Source organism: Plasmodium berghei (assembly GCF_900002375.2).
Source record: "Plasmodium berghei ANKA genome assembly, chromosome: 6".
NCBI lineage: Eukaryota > Apicomplexa > Aconoidasida > Haemosporida > Plasmodiidae > Plasmodium > Plasmodium berghei.
The window spans coordinates 109,259-133,804 of NC_036164.2; the positions used below are offsets into that span (position 1 = coordinate 109,259).

Sequence of the window (24,546 nt, forward strand, 5' to 3'; positions counted from 1 at the left end):
CTATTATTTATTATCACGTTTATTCCTTGTCAAAGAAAAATATTATAATATAAAACTGCACAAATATTTGTAAAATTAAGACTATAAGATACTACTTTTATAAGTATATGAATTAATAATAATAGTTAAAAAAATTAATATAATCATAATTTCAGTGATATTGATAATAGTAGTAATAATAACGCTGGCAATGATAATTACAAACCTCTCTATTTTCTTAATCACAGTGCAGAGCATATAGATGGCAAAAATTAAGTTTCATGTTCTACCTTTAATTTATCAAAAAAATATAATCCCGCATAAAATTGGCATCATTATAAATATAATGTACATATTTTAGCGTATATTTCAAATATATATAATCATATATCTATAATATTTTTTCTATCGCTCTCTTTTATTTCTTTATATATGTATTGTCTTGTGTGATCCTATATATACGCTAACATTATAAAACGGCACATCTATTCCCCACTACCAAAAATATGAATGATGATTTTGAATACTTTATAAAGAAAAAAATCATATCACTCTTGAGGATTCGAGAAAATATTTTTAGCGCCTGCATGCAACATGTTCGTATATATGTATATTTATCCATTTGTTTACTTATTTCGTATTTCTTTTCTTTCTTATCCGCCTTTTCATATTGTAAAGCTAGTAACACTATTTTGAATGCACTCAATTTTTAGGGGAAAAATAAAGACGAATTAAATAATTTTTTTTTGACATCACCTGTGCACACTGTCTTATTTTTCGTTCTTTACAAGTACACATACGGTATGAATCTAAAAAATAAAATTTTAATAAAAAATAAAAATAACATATGTTAACAGAAAATCATGTTCCTTACTGAGCATCTCATTATGTAACAATTTTTTTCTCCCATTTTTAAAGATGATGAAACAGATGACCAAGCAGTTTTGGGAAATAATATTTCCCAGTCAGAGAAAAAAACAGACAACAATATAGAAAATGATGAAATAAATAAATCTCCAGAAAATAAAAAAGATATAGATAACCAAATCCTTTCCCATAATAGCACTGCTGAAATAATAAATAACCAAAATGACAAAAGTAAAAAAACTGAAAAAACAAATGAAAAGGAATATATTTCTAACGAGGAAATAAGAAATAATACAAACCAAAATGATAATCAAGAAGAAATTATACCCGAAATGGTTAATCATAATTATGAAGGAAAAGAAAATGTAGAAGAAAACACAAAAACAAAGCGCAACCACTATATACTAAAAATGAGTATAAATAATATAAGCATTGATGATCATGAAGAAGAAAATTTACAATCCCTAAATATTCAAGCAATGACTAACAAAAAAAATATAACTACCTATAAGCATATTATTTACTTTTTAAAAATAAAAAATGATAAAATTCAAGAAAACTTAGATGAATATTTTAATAATAATTACACCTTTGGAAATTTACATCATAATTATATTAACAATTTTAAAACATATTTCAAAAATTTTTTTATACCGTTTTTTTTGTCCCTAGTAAAAAAAAATGATGCGTTTGAACATATTGGTAAAGAAATCGGACATAATGAAAAAATGGATAATATATTAATTAAAATACAAAATTTTAAAAAAAATGAAATGTTTTACAACAAATTATATAGTCTAAATGAACTAAACGAAAATAAATATTTGAATATCATAGAAAAGGAAAAACAAGAAAACCACCAATATGAACTTGAATGGCAATCTAATTATTCAGACATAATAACAAACCCACCAACTTTAGACACAAACGATTTTATGCATCAACAAAAAGATTTTTCTAATATAGACAATAAAGTTATCATAGTCAACAAAGATTGTAAAAATAAAAACATTGAAGAAATAAATCAACAAAATGAATTGATTCCTAATAATTACGATATTATAAGCAATTTACCTGAGTACATTGATGAGTTAAACTATAGGGAAAATGAAAATGATATAACAGTAGAAAAAAAAGAGAAATTTATACGAAACAAAAATATTTTAAGCGCATTATACTACTTAATAAGCTACTATAACCAAATACTAAAAGTAGAGCAAATCCCATACAATGAAATAAATACAGACATAATAAAACTTAAAGATGATGGTATAAATATAGATAACTATTTAAGAACAATTTATAATTTAATAAAAAATTTTATGTTAAAAGAACAAAAAAATTATTACAAAAAAACAAATGACAAAACTCATCCTGGATATTGGAAGGGAAGATATCAAAGAATTTATAATTTTCTTGAAAAAATTAATAGTAAAAAATTTGAAAAAATTATAGAAAATATCAAAGGAAAAGTATATAATATTGAATTGACTAATGAAATTAAATCTTTACTAAAAGAAATAGAAAATATCCATATGGAATCATTTGAAATGATTAAATTTAGTAAGCTCTTAGAAAATTCTTTTGAAACATTAAGACATAGTAATATAAATAAAATGCGAAATGGCATTAAATTAGTTATACGTAAAATTAAAAATATTTGGTTAAGTTCAAATTATTTTAGAAAAGAAGAAATAATAATCGCATTTTTTCTCAAGTTATCAGAAATCATATTTGAATTTATACACTTTCTAGCTATTAAGGTAAAAAAAATAAATAATCCTAAAAGTATTAAAAAAAATATGTCTAAATGCATAGACATTTTGAAGTTTTATGAAAAAGAATTTATTTACGCTAAACTAGACATTGAAATAATCGATATTAGAAAAAATTGGTATTTTGATAAAAATCTTATATTTAAAAATATAAGGCATCTTCAACATGTTTTGGCAACACTACATACAGTCTATTCAGAAATAATATATTTCACTGATTTATGTTTGTTAAAATTAAAAAAATTAGTAAATAATAAAAAAATTATGAACAGTATTATGGTAGAAGTTAACAAACTATATGAACCATTCAATGGTGTACTAAAAAATATTTATCAACACGATGATGAATCTATTATGCAGCTAATGAAAAATTTAAATGAACAATGTTTAAATATAGAAAAGAAATGTATCAAAATTATTAGTATGCAATTTTCAAATTTAAGAAATACTAAATCTACTTATTTATTAGTTGAAAAGTTCAAAAATTTAAAAAAAAATTATAAAATCGATAGACTTTTAATAAAAAAATTATATGACATATTATTTCTATACAAAAGAGAGTTATACTTATATATAAATTTATTTAACAATATGTGTAATAATAAAGATTTAGATATTTATAAAAGGTTTCTTTTCTGTTTAAACATATATAAAAAAATTAAAAAGCCAATCCTAATATTTAAGACAAATAATTATATAACAACATCAAACGAATATAAAATTATTGTCAAGTTATATATCAACTTTTGTAAAAAAATGTTCTCTTATATTGTAGAAAAATATATTCAATGGAAAAATAATTCTTTATCACAAATGAATAAATTCTTATCCTCAAATATTATCACTATAAATAAACAACTTAATTTTTTTTATGTAATAAATTTTGATAGTAATTTCTTTAAGACATTATATGAATATACATACATTGAATCAATATACGATTTTAATGCGCCTATTGAAATATTAAATATGTATAAGTTAAAAAAAAAACTGTATAAATATCTTTACGAGTTAGATGAAATTATACTTTTTTATAAAAAATTTACAGAAAATACTTCAATCATTCAGCAAAAAGTATTAATAAAATATTTCCAAGAATTTGAACAAAAATTGATTTATATTTCTAATAATATTAATTGGTTAAATCTAAATATATACCATTATATAAACGATCTAAATAATTGCAAAAATACTATCCAAAATGTCCATTTATCTTTATCCTATTCACTAAATAGTATAGACAAAATTATTTTTAATATGCAAAATATTAATGTAGTCAAATATATAGAATGGGAAAATATGAACCCACTAAATATACAACCGTTTTTTAACTATTTTGAACAGTATAGAATAAATGAAATAAAAAAAGCGGTTGAAAAATATAAAGAAATTTCACAAATATTAATAAAAATCGAACAAATTATAGAAAAAACAAAAAATGGAAGAAGTGAAGTTATGGATGAATTATATTATCTTTATCAATGTAAAATTTATAAATGTCTAAGTTTAATTATTATAAAAGGTTTATGTACATATGAAACATTAATAGAAAATGATTTTCCAAAAAAAGTATTGCACAATTATAAACCATGCTTATATATAAAAGAAGACATACATTCTGATGTTTTTTTAAATAATTCGATACAAAATATATTTAAACTCATATCAAAATTATTAACAAATCTATTATTATCTTCTTCCGAATTTATTAGATGGCTAGATTATTCATGCATTGAAGTCCCTATATCTTTAAAAGAAGACTTTGAATTTTTTAAAACAAAATTCTCATTTTATCAAAGTGTTAGTAAAAATAAAATTATTATTGACAGAATAATACATATACATCAACTTATTCAAAATGTTTTTCAAAAAGCCAATAAATATATTTATAGTTTTCTAAAATACGATAACATCATAAATTCAATTATTAAAGCTCAAAATAATTTCAACATGCATCAAAATATTACATATCCGTTAATATATTACGATAATATACTAAAATATATAACTAATATTCAAAATAAAATTGACAAGGAAAATGACAAAAAAACTATTCAGTTTATTTCTTTAAATATCTCATTTGTTCTTAATGCTATCAAAAATAAACTTCTAGATTCAAAAAAATTCTTCTTCAACAATCTGCATTACATATTTACTACTCTCAAATGCTCTACCTTAAGTGAAATCACAAAGTATAGGTAAAATAAGTTATTGTTAAACATAAAAATAAACAAAGACTTTATTTTGTCTGTAAATAATTAAGAAATGTACATTTATTAAAATAATGCATTTGTTTAAATAACATCTTACTATATAATTAGGTTACATCCATATAATCATTTGCAAAAAATGACTATTAAAAATAAACTTTTCTATATAAATTTAGTTATCTAATATATATAATTCATTTTCATTTATACCTTTATTTGTTACTCCCATTTCAGTGGAATATTAAAAACTTCATCTAATTCTATGGATAAATATGAAAATATTATAAAAACAATCAACAAAATAAAGGCAGAAAATATAAACATAGAAATAAATATCCAAAAGACAGAAGAAATTTATAATATGCTAACAATATACGAAGATAGTAACATAAAGGATGAAGAAAAAAACAAACTATTATTACTTTATCCCTTATATTTAAATATGCTAAACTTAGCATTTTTCAATGATAATTTAATGTTTACAGTAAAGAAAGAATTCTACGAAAAGACAAAAAAAAAGGTAATTTTTTTAGCATACAACTATTATGCTTATATGTTCACTATATATATATATATATATTACACTTGTATTTATCAACTTTTTTTATTTAAAAAATAGATCATTTTATTTGAAGAAAAAATAAAAAGTATTTTAGAAAAATTTCATTCTATTGGCCCATCATCTGAAAATATCGATTTAAATGAAGGTATCAACAATGAAAAATATTTTGAATCATAAATTTAGTATAATAAATATTCAAAAAAACGAATAAATAATATGTACATATAAAACAACACACAATTCATGTTTTAATATAATAACAATAACCGTTTATATTCATTTATTTTTGTATATCTACAGGAATGAAAAGCTTAAAAAAATATATAAATGATTTTAAAAGTCTAGAAATTGAAAAAGAGGAAATAATTAAAGATCAAATATTATGCAATATGAAAATATTATTATTTGAAAAGTTTTATTTATTGAAAAATACAATCAAAATTTATAATTCGATTTATTCTATATATAATTATTATGTTACTAGAATAAATGACTTTCTAGACATTATATATTACAAGTTAAATGTTAAGGTGTGTCTCCCAAAAAATAAAACAGTTTTAATCAGGATTACGTACAAATTATACACATAATGGGAATATTTATAACACATATAATTTTTATTTTTTTAATAAAATTACAGAATGTATATAAATCATTAAAGGAAGTCAAATCTGAGTTGCTGAAATTGCAGGCCGAGCAGCCTGGAGCCGAAAATATCGAAGTAAACCATTTTTCCATGTATATATAGGATAAAATTGAATTCTTTTAATATGGATAAAAGCTCAAATTTTTATTATACTCTCACTTAACTTTTTAGGCTTTTAAAAAAATTAATGAAGAATTAAGAAAAATGAACCTAACTTTAATCATTGTATATTTATTGCAAAATACTAATATAAAACTAGCAAATTGGAATGAAATTTTAAATCTACATTTGAAAAAAAATAATACAAAGGATCCGACTGCATATGAAAGAAACATTATTATCAACTATAAAAATGATAACATCAAATCAATAACACTTTATGATCTCCATGAATTAAAAATATACCTATATTTTAACGACATAAAATATATTATATATAAAATAAAGGTATTATTATAATGGATAAACTATAGTTATTTTTGTAAATAAGTTGATATTTATGCATATTCCAAACAAAATACCTCGAATAGCATTGTCTATAAAATAATAAAAAGAAATATACACATTCATTAAAGATATTAATATTCTACATATAATCATACCTATTTTCTTCAAATTGATATTTTATAGGAAGTAGAAAAATTAGAAAAATGCTTAAACCAAATTGAAAACAGATGGAAGCATGAATCCCTAAAACTTATAAAATTCAATGATTATTTAATATTAGATAATAATAATAACAAAAATATTTTTAAAAATATTAAAAAGACATTTGAAGAATTACATTTAATGAGAGGTTTAAACTTCGCTTCTGATTTAATACCCAAAATCAATAATTTAGAAAATAAACTCCTTTTTATATATGAACTCTTGGTTTTATGGATGCTAGTATGAAATATGCACATATATTAATACATATACATAAAATGTTGATAATACTTAAAACAAAAATGCATATTTACATTCATTTTTACCACCTTTTATAGATACAAGAAACGTGGATAAAATTAGAACGATTCTATAATAAGGAAAATTTCAATAATTTAAATAACTTTAATGACGAATTTAAAAATTTTGATCAAATAAATAAAACATATTATGAAATAATGAAAAATACTAAAAAAAATCTAGATTTATATCGAAATTGCAATACTAAATTTTTTTATTTTCTTAAAAATTATTATGATCGTTTATTATTTCTGTCTAATAAAGCAATAACCATTTTACAAGAAAAAAAATTTAACTTTCCAGATTTCTTTTTTTTAACAGAAGAGCAGCTATTTGACCTTTTATGTAATCAAAGAATAAAAAACCATACAATTATACCCCTAAATATATGCATATATATATATGAAAATATTAACACACACATAACTCATTCTTTCTTATTAAAAACATAAAAATGCAGCTAATACCCAAACTCAAAATTTAAAAAAATATTGCTTTATAATTTATGAAGAAATGTCCTCTTTCAAGGATGTTGACAAAACAGTATGTTCAACATAAACCAATACAATATTCATTTTATTACTTATTTTTAATTGTTTCACATGTATAAAAATCCACATATATATTTTTTCCCTCTTAAATTTTATTTCCAGATAATTGAAATTGTTACTACAAAAGGAAATGTTCTTATTTTAAAAAATGGAATTAAAATATCAGGAATAGACACATATCCTATGCTGAAAGATAAAATAAAAATTACCTTGAAGGAAGATATCATTACAAATTTGAATAATTATTATACCACTAACAAGTAATATATATATATATATGTATATACCACTCTATAAATATGTAAACATGCTCATAATAAAAATATATCCTTTTCATACTATATTTTTTTTTACTTATTTTTAGTTTTCTATTTATTCAATTCTTATTTAAATTACTCACCATATTATTTCTAATATGTATTCATAACTTTTGTAGTGACTACATATCTCAATGTTTTTTAAATACATGTTTCGCTCTTTATTGTAATTTTATTCATATATAATATTTAGGATAATCCCAATAATCAAAAATAATGTGTCAGTTGTTTCAAATATTGTAATAAAGATCCTATTAAGTGAAGAAATAAAGAATATTATGCAGAAAAAGTCAATCGAATATGCAAATGAAATCTTGAATAAATTCATCGAGCTGGTACTTTTATAATTAATTCAAAAAAGTTTATAACACATATGGAAATATGTTTATTTACATGTTTAATGTTAATGTAAATATAAATTTATATCGAAAGAAATATGCTATTGAAATGTTATTATGAACTTTCCAATTTTTTTTGTAGTGTGATAATATTATAAAAGAATTAAAATGTGAAAAAGACACAAGTATTCTGAAAATAGAACAATCCTTAAGTATTTATTTAGAATTTGTACATATATTAAAAAAAATTATTCAAGGAAATATATTTGATGAAAAATGCTTTTTTCTATATTATCAATTTTTATATTTTCTCAATAAAACTAATAATCATATTACAATCAAATACGGGAACTATGCATTCAAGTACGTTGAAAATAAATATTCACAAATTTAAATATGTATGTATTTCCACATGGATATAGTGCAATTAAACATATTATCAAATTAAATTCTGATCATAATTCTTTCAAAATTTTCATAATTCATTTTTTATTTATTCAGATATAATTATGGCATATTAGAGAGCAATAATCTATATGTGAATTTCCTCCAAAATAACAAATACATTTATTCAATATGCTCAAACATATACAATTCCAACTATAATATTGTATCTGGGACTAACAAAATATCAACCATTAAGTATATAACATCGACTTTAGGTAAAACATACGAAAAAAATTTAAAAAAACTAAAAGTGTTCTAGCCATCTATTTGTATTCATAATATCCAAATTATCGTATATATATATTTCTCATATAAATTTTTGGCATTTATTTTCAAAGGTTTACGAACATATATAATTCAAAGAAATATAAATAACATAAATGATTACATATTGGGATCTATTCATCTAGGTACATAAACATATTCATATAAGTATGTACAGGAAAATTATTATAATTTTGAATTATACAAAAAATTTTTGATAATTATTTTTTTTAATTATCTCAGGATACGCCTTAATTTTTCAAAATGTTGATGAAATAAAAGTAGAAATATTATCTGTATTAACAAACACTTTTCGATCTATACAAACATGTAAACAAATCTTTGTAATTCATTTTCATGTAGAATGCACATGTATTATAAAATACTATAACATTTTTCATTATATATTTCTATATTATTATATTTTATTTAAATTTCATAGGCTTAAAAAATAAAGATAAAAATATATATATATTTAATAGGGATGTTATTTTTAACAACAACTTCGTTTTATTTTTTGTCACTAAATCGTACAGGTTAGCCAAAATATAAAACAAACATTATTTCATAATTTATAATATATATTTATTTTCATATAACACCATATACAAACTTAGAAACAACATATATGCTTATGTATATGCTTTTTAACAAAACAGACACAACAGTATCCCAACAAACTTAAGAAATTTGTGTAAAGAGACAATCATATATAACTATCAAATAGTAGAACTCGTTGAAATGTTATTATACATAAACAATTTCCCCAATACTAAAACACTTTCTATACAAATTTGTAATTTTGTTAATTATATTAATTTTGTTTATTTCAATCAAGAAAATGATGCATTAAATGAAATAGTTAATATTATCAATTTATGCAAAAAATCAAATAGTGGTTATAAATATGAAGAGTTATTAGGAAAAAATGCCTTTATATATTACTATGATAAATTAAAAAATGTTAAACAAAATATAATTCAAGACTTGATAAAAAAAATTCTTAACATTGATTTAAATATTACATTTGACATGGAGACCCCCAAAAAACAATTAAAACAAGTAGGGAATATAAAAAATAATAAATAAAAAAAAATTATAAACTTTTTCATGAGATAAATAACTATAAAATTATTATTTTTTCATATTAAATATATATATATATATATTAATATTATGCTTAACAAATCGGGGTAATGCATACAACATCAACATCTTACACATTTTAGATTCTACAACAAGAAAGAATTTATTTAAAAGATCAATTCCTAAGTGCATATGAAAAAAATTTATATATAATGAAAGAAAAACTCAATGATCAATTTTTATCTTTGGTATTTGGAAAACCCTATAGTGGAAAATCAACGCTACTTAAAATTTACAACAATTTATATAATTCGAATTTTTCCTTTGTTTATTTAGATTCTTTATATGGTATGAAATATAATCACCTACTTAATTATTAAATAAATATAGAGCATTAAAATACGAAAATATGCAGATATAAAATATAAAAAAAAATATATATATAAAATATTTAGGAATCCTAATATGCACCCCCATTTTAGCCATATATGCAAGTGCTTAAAGACATTGAAAATTTCTTAATTATTCATACACACAAATATATAAATATTCCCATAAAACATGTAATATTTTCATTTCATAGATTCACATCAAAATTTAAATGAAAAATTCATATATGAATTAATAAAAAAGAAACAAAAGAAACACAATGAATATACATTTATAATGAAGATTAATTATATGACCCCTATCATTTATGATTTTTTATCCACCCAAAAATTATACTCAAATAATATGAATAATCAAATCGATTCTGAAAGGAAAATAAAAATAATCATAGAGGTAAAGAAATCCCCATCGCATAACAATTATACTCCTCAAAATAGGCAACTAATAATATACATAATATATAAATACTATAATATTTATATAATATTTTTTTTAATCCTCAGTGCAATAATATTTCCTTCCTAGATCCATATTTATTAAAAAAAATTAACAAAATATATATAAATAATGATTTTAATGTATATAATTATTTTAAAAATCAATGTTCCAAATTAATAGACAATATTCTAGATTTTAATATTTTTTTTGAATTAGGAACAGATGATAAAAATACGTCTATAAATTACAAAAATAATTATAATGAGAAAAAAAAAGTTCTTTTAGAATTGTATGATAAATTAAAACAATTTTATAAGGATTTTTTTCTACCTATTTTTAGTTATATAGAAAAAAAAAAGGGAAATAATTTTAATATAGATTATTTTTATTATAATAAAGATGATTGTATAAAAAATATCAACATGGGGGATATTTATTTCACACAAACATCTTTGTTTCATATAAATATGGATGAAAAAATTATCATAAATAATTTTATGGATATATTCAAAAGCCAAATTTTATATTATTTAAAAGAAAGAGACACATACAACGATTTTACACCAAGCCAAACTGATATATTTCCTAATTTAATGTCTCATTCTAATAAATTGAGTATTTTTAATAACACTAAAATTAATTTAGACAAAACAAATACCATCATAAAAAAAAAAAATTCAGTTATACCTCCTATACACGAATTTAATGAAGAATACGACTTAGATATTATAGACAAAAGTTATATTGAAAATGTATGTATATCACAAGCGGAAAGAGAAAATAATAAACAAATTGAAATTTCCAGTAAAAAAGAAATTTCTAAAATATTGACCATTCAAAATAAGTCTATCTGTATATTAATAAGTTCTATCTCCATTCTATTTAATAATATATTAATAGATGACGAAAAAAAATTATTCTTTTCATTTTTTAAAAAATTAATTATGTCTAATGAAATAAATATTGATACAAATTTAGAAAATTTTATATATCATATACAGAGTGATAAATGGGTTCCTATTAATTCCCTTTTTAATGTAATTTGTCTTCAAATTTATACATAAATGCAGATATAATATTTAATTATACTATTTACATGTACAATTAGTAATATATTTTTTTCCAACTTTGGTGCTTGGTTTCTTTAAATACCTATCCATATCAATTATTTATATGCAGGTACAAAGGGACTCTAATATTGACGACAAACATATAACATTTTATGATGACGAAATGAAGAAACAAATAACTTCAATTAGTCTATTATATAAAGGGGAATCGAACATATGCCTAATAGGAAATCGAAGTAAGTTTGTATTACCACATGCATCCTAATAAATATTTCAAACCTTATATAGTTATTCATTTCTTAATTTTCTATAAAAATGATTATAAATTAATGCTACAGATAATTTATATAAGAAATAATTTGTTTTTTGTTTTTTATTATGGATTTTTTTTTTACAAATATTAAATATTATCATATATATATTACTTTCTTTATTTTTATTAAATTCAGAAAATTTCAAGACAGCTATCTTAAACGAAATTGTCAATAGCCACAAAAAAATTGATCATCTTAAAATAGACATTCTCAAATATTCAAATGTTCTCAGTTTTACAATATTACATGAAAAATTAATAAAAAAAAATATCAAGAAATATTTTCATTCTTCCGTTTTTTACATATGTATAGACGACGTTCATATTAACTATGTAAGCATATACATAAAAAATGAAAAAAAAAAATAAATAATAATTTAATAACAAATCAGCAATATTGATTATCATTCACCATTTTCATATTATGAATAAACATTTATTTCTCGAAAATTTTTAGGATAAATTTAATAACCCGTCAATAGAATTTCTTCAAAATTTACAAAGAAAATTATGTTACTTTGAAAACAAAACTATTAATATTGAAAATATAAAAAGTATTATTTCAATAGATTTTGATCACATTAAAAACAACAATTATTATGAGTATATATCATATTACCATTCCTATTTCTTTTTAAACACTAATAAAAAATCCTTAATTAATTATTTTAACACCTTAACAAGCCATTCGTTAAATAACAACTTTAAGGTAATTTTAAGCCACATTATAAATATAAATATATGTATATCACTATCCTATTGTGTAAAGAAGCAGATAAAACGAATACGATCTTTTAACTTTTGATAAATATGAAATACTTTACAACTTTTTAGAGCATACATACCAAATTAGTAAATTATAGTATAGACTTATTCTGGAAAATTCATGAAGACATTAATTTTAAGACTCAAAATGAAAATAATATACTTTTTACAAAAGAATGTATTTTTTTGCTCTATCAAGATTTTTTTCATAGTAAATATAATTTTCAAAATGAGCAAGAGCTAATCAAAACGTTTTGGTATCCACAAAAATAAATAATCTAAGAAATGAAAATATAAATATAATATATGTATATATGCATGAGTGTCTATACCAGAAAAATAAGCACAATCAACTAAAAAACTATATTATTTGTGATTTATTTCTTAATACATATATATCCTTATTTTTTATTTAGCGAAAATACCGAAAATATGATTTTAAATAGGATACTGAAAAAGGAACATAAAAAAGATATAATGAATACAATAAAAAGTAAATAAATAATATATTAATATATATTATGTATATTAAAATGTTTTAAATTGCTACATCTTCAATTATCTATTTTCTTCCATTAGATCTTATTACATATTCCATTTATGACGTTCGTAAATTTTACCATAAATATATATATATATACACTATTGCTTTTCTTTTCTTTTTTATTCTTAGATATTGAAAATAAACATTTCCCAAATTTAATCAAAGAAACCACATATACTTACATAAACTATTATTCCAAAAATGTAAAAAAACATCTGCATTTACAATCATGTTTTTCTCACATATTTCAATTTTTAAAAAGACATATTTGTACAAATATAATATAATTTTTGGATAATAATTTCACTTTTAAATATTATACTCATATATATATATTTTTTTTCCATATTCTATTTTTAGATCTATGAAAAGTTTGATACTTGTTTCCTAAAAGACGAATTTATTAAAAACTTAAGCAGTTATAATAATTTATATATTAATGCAAAAGTGTTTGTAGAATTTTATTTTAATAAAATTGTTGAAGCTTACAAAAATATAAGTAAAAATATAAACTCCTCTATGATAATTTGTAGAAATAAAAAAAGGGCTATTATATTATTAAATGCTATTGCATTTATTTTAAATATAAATTCAGTTATTATTAACAGATCATATAATTTAGAAAATATCCAAGAAAAAATTAATTATTATAACATATTACGATTTAAAAAAAATATTTTTATTTTAATTAATAATTCTAATAAATATGATGATTACTTTTATTCTCTCATTTATAAAAAGTTCCCATCTGTCTTATTTGACAAAAAAGAGTTATTCAAAATGTATACAAAAACAAATCTCATTGGTACCGAGATAATGTGGGAAAATATAAAACAAATGGTATACCTAACAAGTTTCTCAATTATCCATATATATATATCTACACATATTTCTACATATATTTATACACATATATAATTATTTATAGCTCTCTATTGGAGCTAATTTATATAGTCATAACATATGTACTGTATTGGACTATGTGGCAAAACTTTTAGTTAACTCTCTTTTCGTATACTATATAATACTAAATCTAGATTACATATATATATATATATATATTTTTTTTTTTTTTATTTCTTTTATTTTATTAGATGAAAACGAATACATATGTTTGCATAGTTCACGAAAGAAGATTTGATATGAGCACATCAAATTTCCAAAATTATAAAAAAATATATAATGATATAAATATTATGCATTTAGATTGTTGGTATAAAGAACAGTATATTCAATATTGTCATCTTTTTTTGGAAAATTCAAATGAAAACCATTTTATTGATAATATATTAAATAATTTCAAAAAAAAAGTTATTTTAAACACTTTAGAAGATGATATAGATAAACAAACTAAACAAGTAATACTTGATAAAAAAAAAAAAACAAGTGTACAAGAAATATTTATAAATTCGGTAGATTATATTAAAAAAAATCAAGAAAACGAACAAATTATTCAAAATAATAAAATAAAAAATGATAAAAAAATTGATGTAGATAATTCTCTGCCTAATCTAATTGAAAAAGAACCAGAACATATCGAAGAAAAAACAAATATTACACAAACAAATATAATAATGGAAAATACACAAAATCTAGACATTAACACATATAAGGAAAATAGTGAAATCAAAGTTGACACAATAATAAAAACCCCAAATGATGAAATTAAATCAATAATAGTTAAAAAAAAGAAAAATATCAAAGGACAAAATAAAGTTAATTCAATACCAAAGACAAAACAAAAAACATATAAAATGAAAGATAATATAAAAAAAAAAATTAATAGTGCAAACATAAATAAACATAAAAATGAAGATACCAATCTAAAAGATAAACTCAAAATTAAAACGACTGAAGAAAATATTTCAAATTTAAAAAAAAATATATTATTAGAAAAGGGAATAAATCGAAAAAACAAAATCCCTATATCTATAGACAATAAAAGTCTACACTCAAAAGGAAAGATCAAAGAATATAATATAGAAAGTTTTAAAAATTACAAAAAAACACAAATTAAATCAAATACAAGTAAAAATATAAATATCAATGTGAATGTACCCACAAAATCAAAGTTAAAAATCAATACAAAAATAGACGAAAAAAAACTAAGAAAAAACGAAATTATTACAGAATCAAAAAATGATATCATAAAAGAAAATCAAATACATAATAAAATAAAAAACATTACAAATAATAATGGTAAAAAAAAAATAATAATAATAAAATCAAACAAACAAAATGATATTAATAAAGAAAATACTAAAAGCGATAATGATAAAACAAATAACAATGAGGAAGTTTCAGCAAATGACACAAAAGAATATGAAAATAAAACAGAAATTAAAAAAAATCCAAACTCAGAAAATGAAAATGATAAAATACAAAAAAACAAAACTAAGTCAAATCAAGACATAAAAGAAAACGAAGGCAAAACAAGTGAAGAAATATTACCAGACCATATAATAAATAACATGAACCTACACAACGATAGTGAACAAAATAATGATTTGCATAAAAATGATAAAAGTGAAAAAGATTTAGAAATTAATACAAATTGTTATAATGATCTGAAAAATATTAACAAAAAAGCAATAAGCGAATTTAATGCAAATAATATAGAAATACACAAATATAATTTTTATAATATTATTGAAGGACAACTCGAAAACATTGTTGACGTATTTATACAAGTATATTATGATCTAAAAACCTTTTTAAAAAAAAAAAAAAATTTAGATTATATACGAATTAATAAATATAACTTTATAGATTCAATAATAATGTTTTACATATTAATTAAAAATAAATTAAATTATAAAAATAAACAATTATATATGTTTATAATGGGTCTAAAAAAACTTCAAAGTATATTTAAAAATTACCAAGAAATGGATATAGAAATAAAAACAATAAATATACGAATAACTCAAATGGAATTAGAAGTTGAAAAAATTAATGAAAACATAAAAACTAATTCAAAATTAATAATAGACAGTGAGCAAAAATTTAATTCAAACAAACAAATTCTAAATATCATCACAAATGATATAGATGAACTTATTGAAAACATAAATGAATCAGAAAAACAAATAGAAGAAGAATATATTAATATAATATTCAAAATACAAAATGTACAAGATAATGAAATAAAAAATATATTAAAAATAAACACACCATCTATTAGTGATATATATATATCTATCATGATTAACACATTAGTAAGAAATTCATATTTAAACGACAATAATGATAATTGGAATTATTTTAAAGCATTTATATCTAAGGATAAATTTTCAGAATTCTTTTTTAATTTTAAAAAAGAAAATGTAACAGATAAACAAATTAAAAGGATAAAAGAATATATGTCCAAAGAAGAAATAGTCTATAACACTATCAAAATAAATGATCAAAATAATTTGCTTACTCACCTTTTTCATTATCTAAATTTTATACTCAAATATAAGGAGTATTATAAAAATGTATGTATTATTAATAAAAATTTAGATGAAAAAAAAATTAAAAAAGAAGAATATGATACGGAAAATCAAAAACTACTAAAACAAATGCATGATATTAAAATATCCATAGTTAATGATAAAAATAAAATTAGTGAAAAAAATGAAATGATCGAAAATTTAAAAAAAAAAATATATCTAATTAATAAATCATATCAACCTATTTTAGAAATTAAAACATTTTTAGAAAAAATCGAAAAAAAATATTGTTACACTATTAAACAAATTGAAAATAATTATAAATATCTTGTTTCTGAAATTCTAATTTTTTCTTTTTTTCTAAATTATTTATCATCATTTAATTATAAATATAGATCTTTCTTATTACATAAATGGAAACAAATAATTAAACAAAATAATATATTAATAAAAGACAGCATCAAAATAGAAACTATATATTCTTGTGATACAATTGTCCCATTATTCCTTTCTGAAAATTTTCCAAGACATATATTTTATATTCAAAATGCATTGATATCTATGAACCATTTTAGATGGCCTTTATTGTTGGATCCTCAAAATGTTGGAATAGATTGGATAAAAAAAAGTTATAGAAGTAATTTAGTAGTTCATAATTTTGATGAAAATTTAAACAAACATTTAGATATGTGTATAATATATGGAAAAACATTAATTATCTCATTTTTTAATTTTCAAAATCTTTATATTTATGATAAAAAAAATGATGAAAATTCAAATTGTGATTCATTCGAGTCTGAAAATTTTAAAAAAATAACTTCCAATATTCTTTGTAAAAAAAATTTTATTAAATCAAAATTGAAGAATAAGCAAATTCTAATAAATTCAAATTACAGTATTATCGAGCCGATTATAGAAAGGAATATTTACCTTATGAATGGAAAATATTACATAAATATAGGTACAAAAAAAAAAGAAAAAATTTCATTTTTTTTTTCATATTGTTTGTTTATATATCATGTTCAAAAGATTAGTGGTAAAATATTTCTACTATATATAGTTTACAAAATTTTCATATATCTATTTTATTTGTAGGAAAAAAAAAACTCGAATACAACAATCAGTTTCGTCTATTTCTTGTAAGTGATAATAAAGACAGATTTTTTGAAGATATCGAAGATTATGCTAATATTATAGATTTTGAAATAGAAAAAAATTTAATAGTAAATAAAATAATAAATGTGATATTGAAACATGAAGATGAAAAAAAACTAATAAATTTTGATACAAAAATTCGAAACTATTATGAAACAAAACAAACATTAAAATTTTTAGATGATGGAATGGTTATTGAAATGTGCACATTTAATAGAAAAATAAATAGTAATAATAATAGTAATAAAAATTTAATCAATATAATAAATAATAATATCTTAAAAAAAATTGAAATAAAAAAAATGATGAAAGAATATAAAAATGAAATAAATAAAATAAAAGCATCATCAGAAAATGTAAAATTTTTAGGATATAGATTTTATACAATATATAAAATTTTACAAAAACATTCAAAAATCAAATCTATATATAATTTCAATTTTAATTATTTACTTAATATATTAAATAATTTAATAAAAAATATTAATAAAAAAATGCTAATTTATAATTTTAATCAATTAATTAAAAAATTTACACATGTCTCTTTTCTATTCTTATTAAACACTATTAACACTAAAGATAAATTATATTTTTGTTTTATTTTTTACACATCTCTTATTTTTGAAGAAATCAAATTAGCAAATCTTAACAAATCTATAGAAATAGAAATTAATAAATATTATTCATTATTTTCTGAAATAAATTCGCTCCAAAACCAAAAATTAGAATCTAATTATTTAGATGAAATAGAATGGTTAAGCATACAAAAAAAACAACAACTACTTTATTTACAAAAAAAACTAAAATTCTTTAACTCAATTATACAAGATATGAAAAATAATCCAAATGAATTTTTCAATTGGTATAAAGAAAAAAAACCTGAAGAAAATATATTTTTCTTAAAATCGGAAAAATTCGATAAAATTGAAAATTCGGAAAACCCAGATCAAACAGAACATCTCAAAAAATTAGAAATCATAATGTTTATACATGTAATGAGAAAAGACAGACTATATTATTATATATATTCATTAATAGCTAGTTATTTAGATATATCAGAAAATTTCACATCAAATCTTAATTTTTACAAAGACTTAAATTATATTGATACTAAAACATTTTTATATATTAATCAACCAAATGAAATACATAATATTACATTATCAAAATATAATAATATCAAAACTATAAGTGTAGGAAATAATTTCAATAATCATATACAAATACTAATTGAAACTTCAATGCAAAATGGAAAAAAATTATTATTAGAAAATATTAACTTAATCAATTTTAATATTGAAAAATTATATGAAATATATAATGCTCAAAAAATACATTCAAATTTTCAATTGCATTTAACTACAGATAAATCAGCACCAACATCTGTAATAAATAAATCCATAAAAATTTATTCATATCATAATGAAAATTTAAAAACTTTATTAGCAAAAATTTTTAATCATGTTCATAGTATTTACAAAGACAAGTTAAAAAATAATTTTATAAATTCTTTTCTATTTTCTTTGTCATTTTTTCATACTATATTAATGTGTCGATCTAATTATCAAGAATATAGTTTTGATCATTTCTATAAATTTGATATTAAAGATTTACAAACAACATTTGACTCTCTTTTATATTATTTTGACACAATTCAATTAAATAACCATTATGATCACCAAAATCATTCATACAGCAATTTTCACACAAATATCAAAATTGACCCATTACCAGAAGTGAATCGAATAAATTGGGATTTTGTCAAGTATTCAAGAATTAATTCTATAATTATATACAAACTGTCTATTTCCACAACTTATGTAAGTTTTCTATTTCATGATTTATAAAAAAACACTTTTTTTTTACAGAAAAATTATTTTGAATGGATATGGTAGCAAAGCTTATTATATTGACAGGAAAATAATAAAGAGCTACATTATAGAATATTTTAACGAATACTCATTTAATGAACGAAATGAATTTATTTATTCTTTTGATGATAATTACCATTATAAATTTGTACTAAATAAATCAATCAAAGAATATATAACAATTATTAAGGTAATAAATAATAAGTGTAAACAATTTATACTTCAAAATTTTATTATTTTATAATTAGACAAAATTATATTCGTTAATATATATTTGTATATAAAATTTATTATGTTATATTAATTTTAACAACCCTCTATATATACACTATCTTTTTAGAATTATCCACATTTCAATAGTTGTAAAGCATATGGAATGAAAATCGAAGCAGATAAAAAAAAACACGAAAAATTTAATTACCAAATGGTTAAAAACATAGAAAAAATTAACACTGATGAAGTTCTAGTATACAAAGCACAAAATAATAGTTACATAAACATTTTCAAAAAAAATGAAACAAACCCTTCCCACGATAATTTGGACGAATCAAACAATACAGAAAAATTCGAAAACAATTGTGGCAATAATGATACCCATCAAAATGATACTTTTTTTAATTTAGAAAGTGACTATTGTTCAAGCTCTTTAATAAATACAGATATCGAAGAAAATGAAAAGGAAGAAAGTGGACAAATAGGAAAGTCTGATACTTTTATAGATCATAAATATAATTATAAAAATAAAGATTCCATAGTTAATGAAATGCCTGATGAAGAATATGTATTAAAAATCAGCAATCAAAATGATATGCTATCAAATTCTGATCAAATTATTAAAAACAAAAGTACATTAAACGATAACAAGAGTATGGATACAAAATTAAATTTCTTAAACAATATAAAAAAAATTAATAAATTTTATGAATTAATAAAAAAATTAAAATTAACATTTAAATACAATATACCAATTAATACAGAATGGCGTACAAAATGTATAACACCAATACAAGCTTGTTGTATATACGAAACAACAAACTTTATAAATATAACAAATGATATGTTTTCTGATATAATACAAATTGAAAAACAATTAAACAAAAACAACACTAAAAAAAAAGAAATAAATATTGAAATAAAATTAATTATGGACTCATTATCCTCAAGCAAAATGCCCATCAAATGGAATAATTTTTTTAATCAAAAATTTAAAATAATTGATAATTTTATTATATATTTTGAAAACATAAAAGAACAATTGTATTTCTGGAATATCACAGGAGAATTATCTTTTTATAATATACAATGTTTATTTTACCCTTCAAAATTTTTTAACTCGTTATTAATTAAGTATAGTATTATTCACAAAAAAAAATTAGAAGACTGTGTATTTATTACAAAAATAAATAATAATTTGGAAATAAAAAAAAAAGAAAATATTAATTCTCAAAAACAATTATATTATAGTAGTGATGAAGAAGATATACTATTTTCAACTCAAATAAATTATGCTAATTATATTAACTATAATGTAGATAGTTACATTTCCATAGATATACTTGGTATTTCCACATTGGTAAGTCTATATATTTAATTTGAAATATTTATGTTAAAATATACAATTGCCTATTTGTGTGTGCAAAAGTAAACATAAATATAAATATAAATATAAATATTTTTCTCGATTTTCATTTATACAAATATGAAAATTTGGCCTTATACATTTATATTAATATCATAAATATAATTATTTTTTTCAATTATTATTATTACACATTTTTGAACTCTTTTAGAATGACAATTTTGAGTGCTTAGGAATTAAGTCGAAGAACAACAAGAAATATGATGAAATTCCAATATTAAGTTTACAAATAATTCAAAAAAAAGAAAAAAACATTTTAATGGATAAAAAAATTCCCCTATATCAATATAAATATAATGGAAAACTAAAAAAAAGTATCAATAAATTTATAACAAATTTATATTTCAAATCTGAAAAACATAAATCCTTTATTTATATTAATAAAATATATTTATTCATATATAATTAAAAAAATACGATATACAAATTTATATACATTCTCTAAAACCGTTTGCTGTTTTTGTATATTTTCTTCAATTCGTTAATGTCTGAATTTTCATTAAATCCGATTTCTTTTTCCAACAACGGCATTTCTATTTCCTAAAAAATATATATATAATCACACAAATTAATAAACTCAATTTAATAATAATTCCAGATTATAAAAAACAAATGAAACGTCTGTGTGCAAAATAAAAAAAATAAACACATGCTCAATATACCAAAAAAATATACTATGAATTTATTATATTTTTTTTTACTGGTATAATATAATCGTCATTTAAATTTGTTCGAGACTTATATTTAATTTTGTCCAATGGAATAGATCCGCTTTTAAAATTAAATAATAATATGTACATATGAATAAATCCTGATTTTTTTTAAATATATTTTCACAAAAATTGTATTAACACACATATACATATGTATATATACACAAATTAACACGAAAAATCTTACCAATTGTATATGTAAACTTGTTTTTTTGGTTTTCCAATTAATGTAGCTTGCTCTTCAATATACGATAGTGTGTCAAATCCATATTCAAGGTTTCCAAAAACAACCTACATAAAATATAAAAGAAAATATTTTCATAACTCCAAAATAAAGAAAAGAAATAAAAAATATTTATTTACATTTTATTTAACTTACATGTTTCTTGTCTAGCCAGGGACAACTTTTAAATGTTACAAAAAATTGAGAATTATTTGTATGTTTTATACTTGTTTGACACATTGATAAAACGCCTAGTAAAAAAAAAAAAATAAAAATAAAGACAAATATATAAATTGTATACAATTTTCATCCTTATGTATTAAAGATATCCTAATATATTTTATATGCCAATTTAAAACAATTTCCCCTTCATTTTATCACTATTATTTTATTTTTTTATGTAACCTCTTTTTGAATGTTTGTAAATAAACTTTTCATTTCGAAAGTATTGGCCATATATCGATTCGCCTCCATATCCATTTCCAAAATTAAAATCACCTCCTTGAAACATCTAAAAATTATAATAAAATATATAGCTATATGGATATACAACCAAAGAAATTTATATCGATATTCTATGATATAGGATAATATATATTTGCATGAAAAGTGAACAAAATAAATGGAGATAGATATATTTCAAGTATGTAAATTTTTAGTTAATTTTATTTTATTACAAAATCGGTAACTATTCTATGGATAAGCGAATTCTTATACCACCTTGGTTTTAAGTAATAACCTAGTCCTGTTTCTCCTTAAAAAAATTTTTTTTTATTTGTATGTACATATGTATACATATTTTTTTTTTTCATTTCTTGCCTTTAATAATTTACCTGTACAGAGACATCGAAAATTTTCACAGGTTATTGGTAATTTATCCATGAAAAGCTAAAAAAAGTGTAACAATTTAACGTACAAATATGAAGTTTTCAATAATAATACACACAAAAATAAAAAGTGTATATTATAATTTTTTTTTTTTAATAATACTTCAAATATCAATCTTCCTGCATTTCTCCCCCCAATTGCAACATCCAAATAAACTCGAGGGTTAGGTATTTTCATTTTGATTTAAAAGAAAACAAATCAAATAATTTTGTAGAGTTACATTTCATTTTCTTATATTTATAGATTTCATAAATTGCTGAGTATTCCTTTTTTTATAGTTATATAAATTAAATAACTAATTTTTTCCATACAATAAAAAAAACTCATATTTTTCTGTGTTTTTCAAAAAAATATTCGAATATATATTAAATTATGTATCCTATATTTTAACACAATATAAACTAAAATTTTAATACCCCAGTTTGGATTTTTCATAATAATAACATAAAAACTGCTTTCTTCACATTTCAAAATGTTTTTATTTTAATTTTTTTTTTTTTCATTTTTATGCATGAACAGCTTAGTGAAATTTATTTATATTACTCTTAATATACAGTAATCCATATTTTCCTCGTTGAAATATTCAAAGGAATATATACACATACATTTAATAGGCTGAGATTTATATAAAAACCCAGTTTACAACTTAACCCCTATATTGTTATTATAAATTTTTATGTTTTTTTACATAAACATATATATAGTAACACAAATATAATGCCCCTAAAATACCAGCATAGTCTATGCTTATTTTTCAAAACCATATTTCATTATTTTTTATTATGTTTTACATTTAGGAAATTTATAAAATCATTCTACATATTTTAAATGTGCATACACAATTGTATGGATATATATGTATATATATATATTCACATAAATCCTAACCCGATTGCTTATATCACAAAAAATGCGATATATACATTGAAAATAAAGTTATAATATTTTAAGGAGCTACATTAATTTTGTTGGTTTATTAATATAAAAATAAATTAAAAAATAATAATAATTTTAAACAATGAAATAAAACAAGTTTTTTTTATAATAATAAGATATTTAATATTTAGAGCATCATGCTACACAAAAAACAAATATAAATGTATGTATGCTTTG

At 20.1% G+C, this 24,546-nt stretch overlaps 2 protein-coding genes across 2 annotated transcripts; one reads left to right on the forward strand and one right to left on the reverse strand.

The window, feature by feature from the left end:
- Positions 1-485: 485 nt before the first annotated feature.
- PBANKA_0601200 (dynein heavy chain, putative) lies at positions 486-22,018 on the forward strand (the record flags this gene model as incomplete). Its single annotated transcript, XM_034568533.1, has 34 exons — positions 486-575; positions 693-780; positions 898-4,819; positions 5,066-5,351; positions 5,451-5,538; positions 5,694-5,923; positions 6,034-6,114; positions 6,211-6,486; positions 6,670-6,927; positions 7,026-7,332; positions 7,448-7,530; positions 7,641-7,798; positions 8,049-8,190; positions 8,336-8,556; positions 8,695-8,855; positions 8,979-9,050; positions 9,148-9,234; positions 9,347-9,440; positions 9,564-9,966; positions 10,134-10,338; positions 10,574-10,773; positions 10,884-11,855; positions 11,998-12,124; positions 12,338-12,534; positions 12,659-12,910; positions 13,036-13,223; positions 13,383-13,459; positions 13,640-13,713; positions 13,871-14,350; positions 14,605-17,905; positions 18,040-19,864; positions 19,968-20,160; positions 20,311-21,543; positions 21,761-22,018. 34 exons carry the CDS (start codon positions 486-488, stop codon positions 22,016-22,018), a joined length of 16,629 nt encoding a protein of 5,542 aa, XP_034420513.1.
- Positions 22,019-22,050: 32 nt separating this feature from the next.
- On the reverse strand, positions 22,051-23,610 carry PBANKA_0601300 (peptidyl-prolyl cis-trans isomerase, putative; the record flags this gene model as incomplete). Its single annotated transcript, XM_034568534.1, has 8 exons — positions 22,051-22,149; positions 22,311-22,380; positions 22,510-22,613; positions 22,702-22,796; positions 22,951-23,056; positions 23,223-23,299; positions 23,379-23,433; positions 23,536-23,610. 8 exons carry the CDS (start codon positions 23,608-23,610, stop codon positions 22,051-22,053), a joined length of 681 nt encoding a protein of 226 aa, XP_034420514.1.
- Between the last annotated feature and the right edge of the window lie 936 nt (positions 23,611-24,546).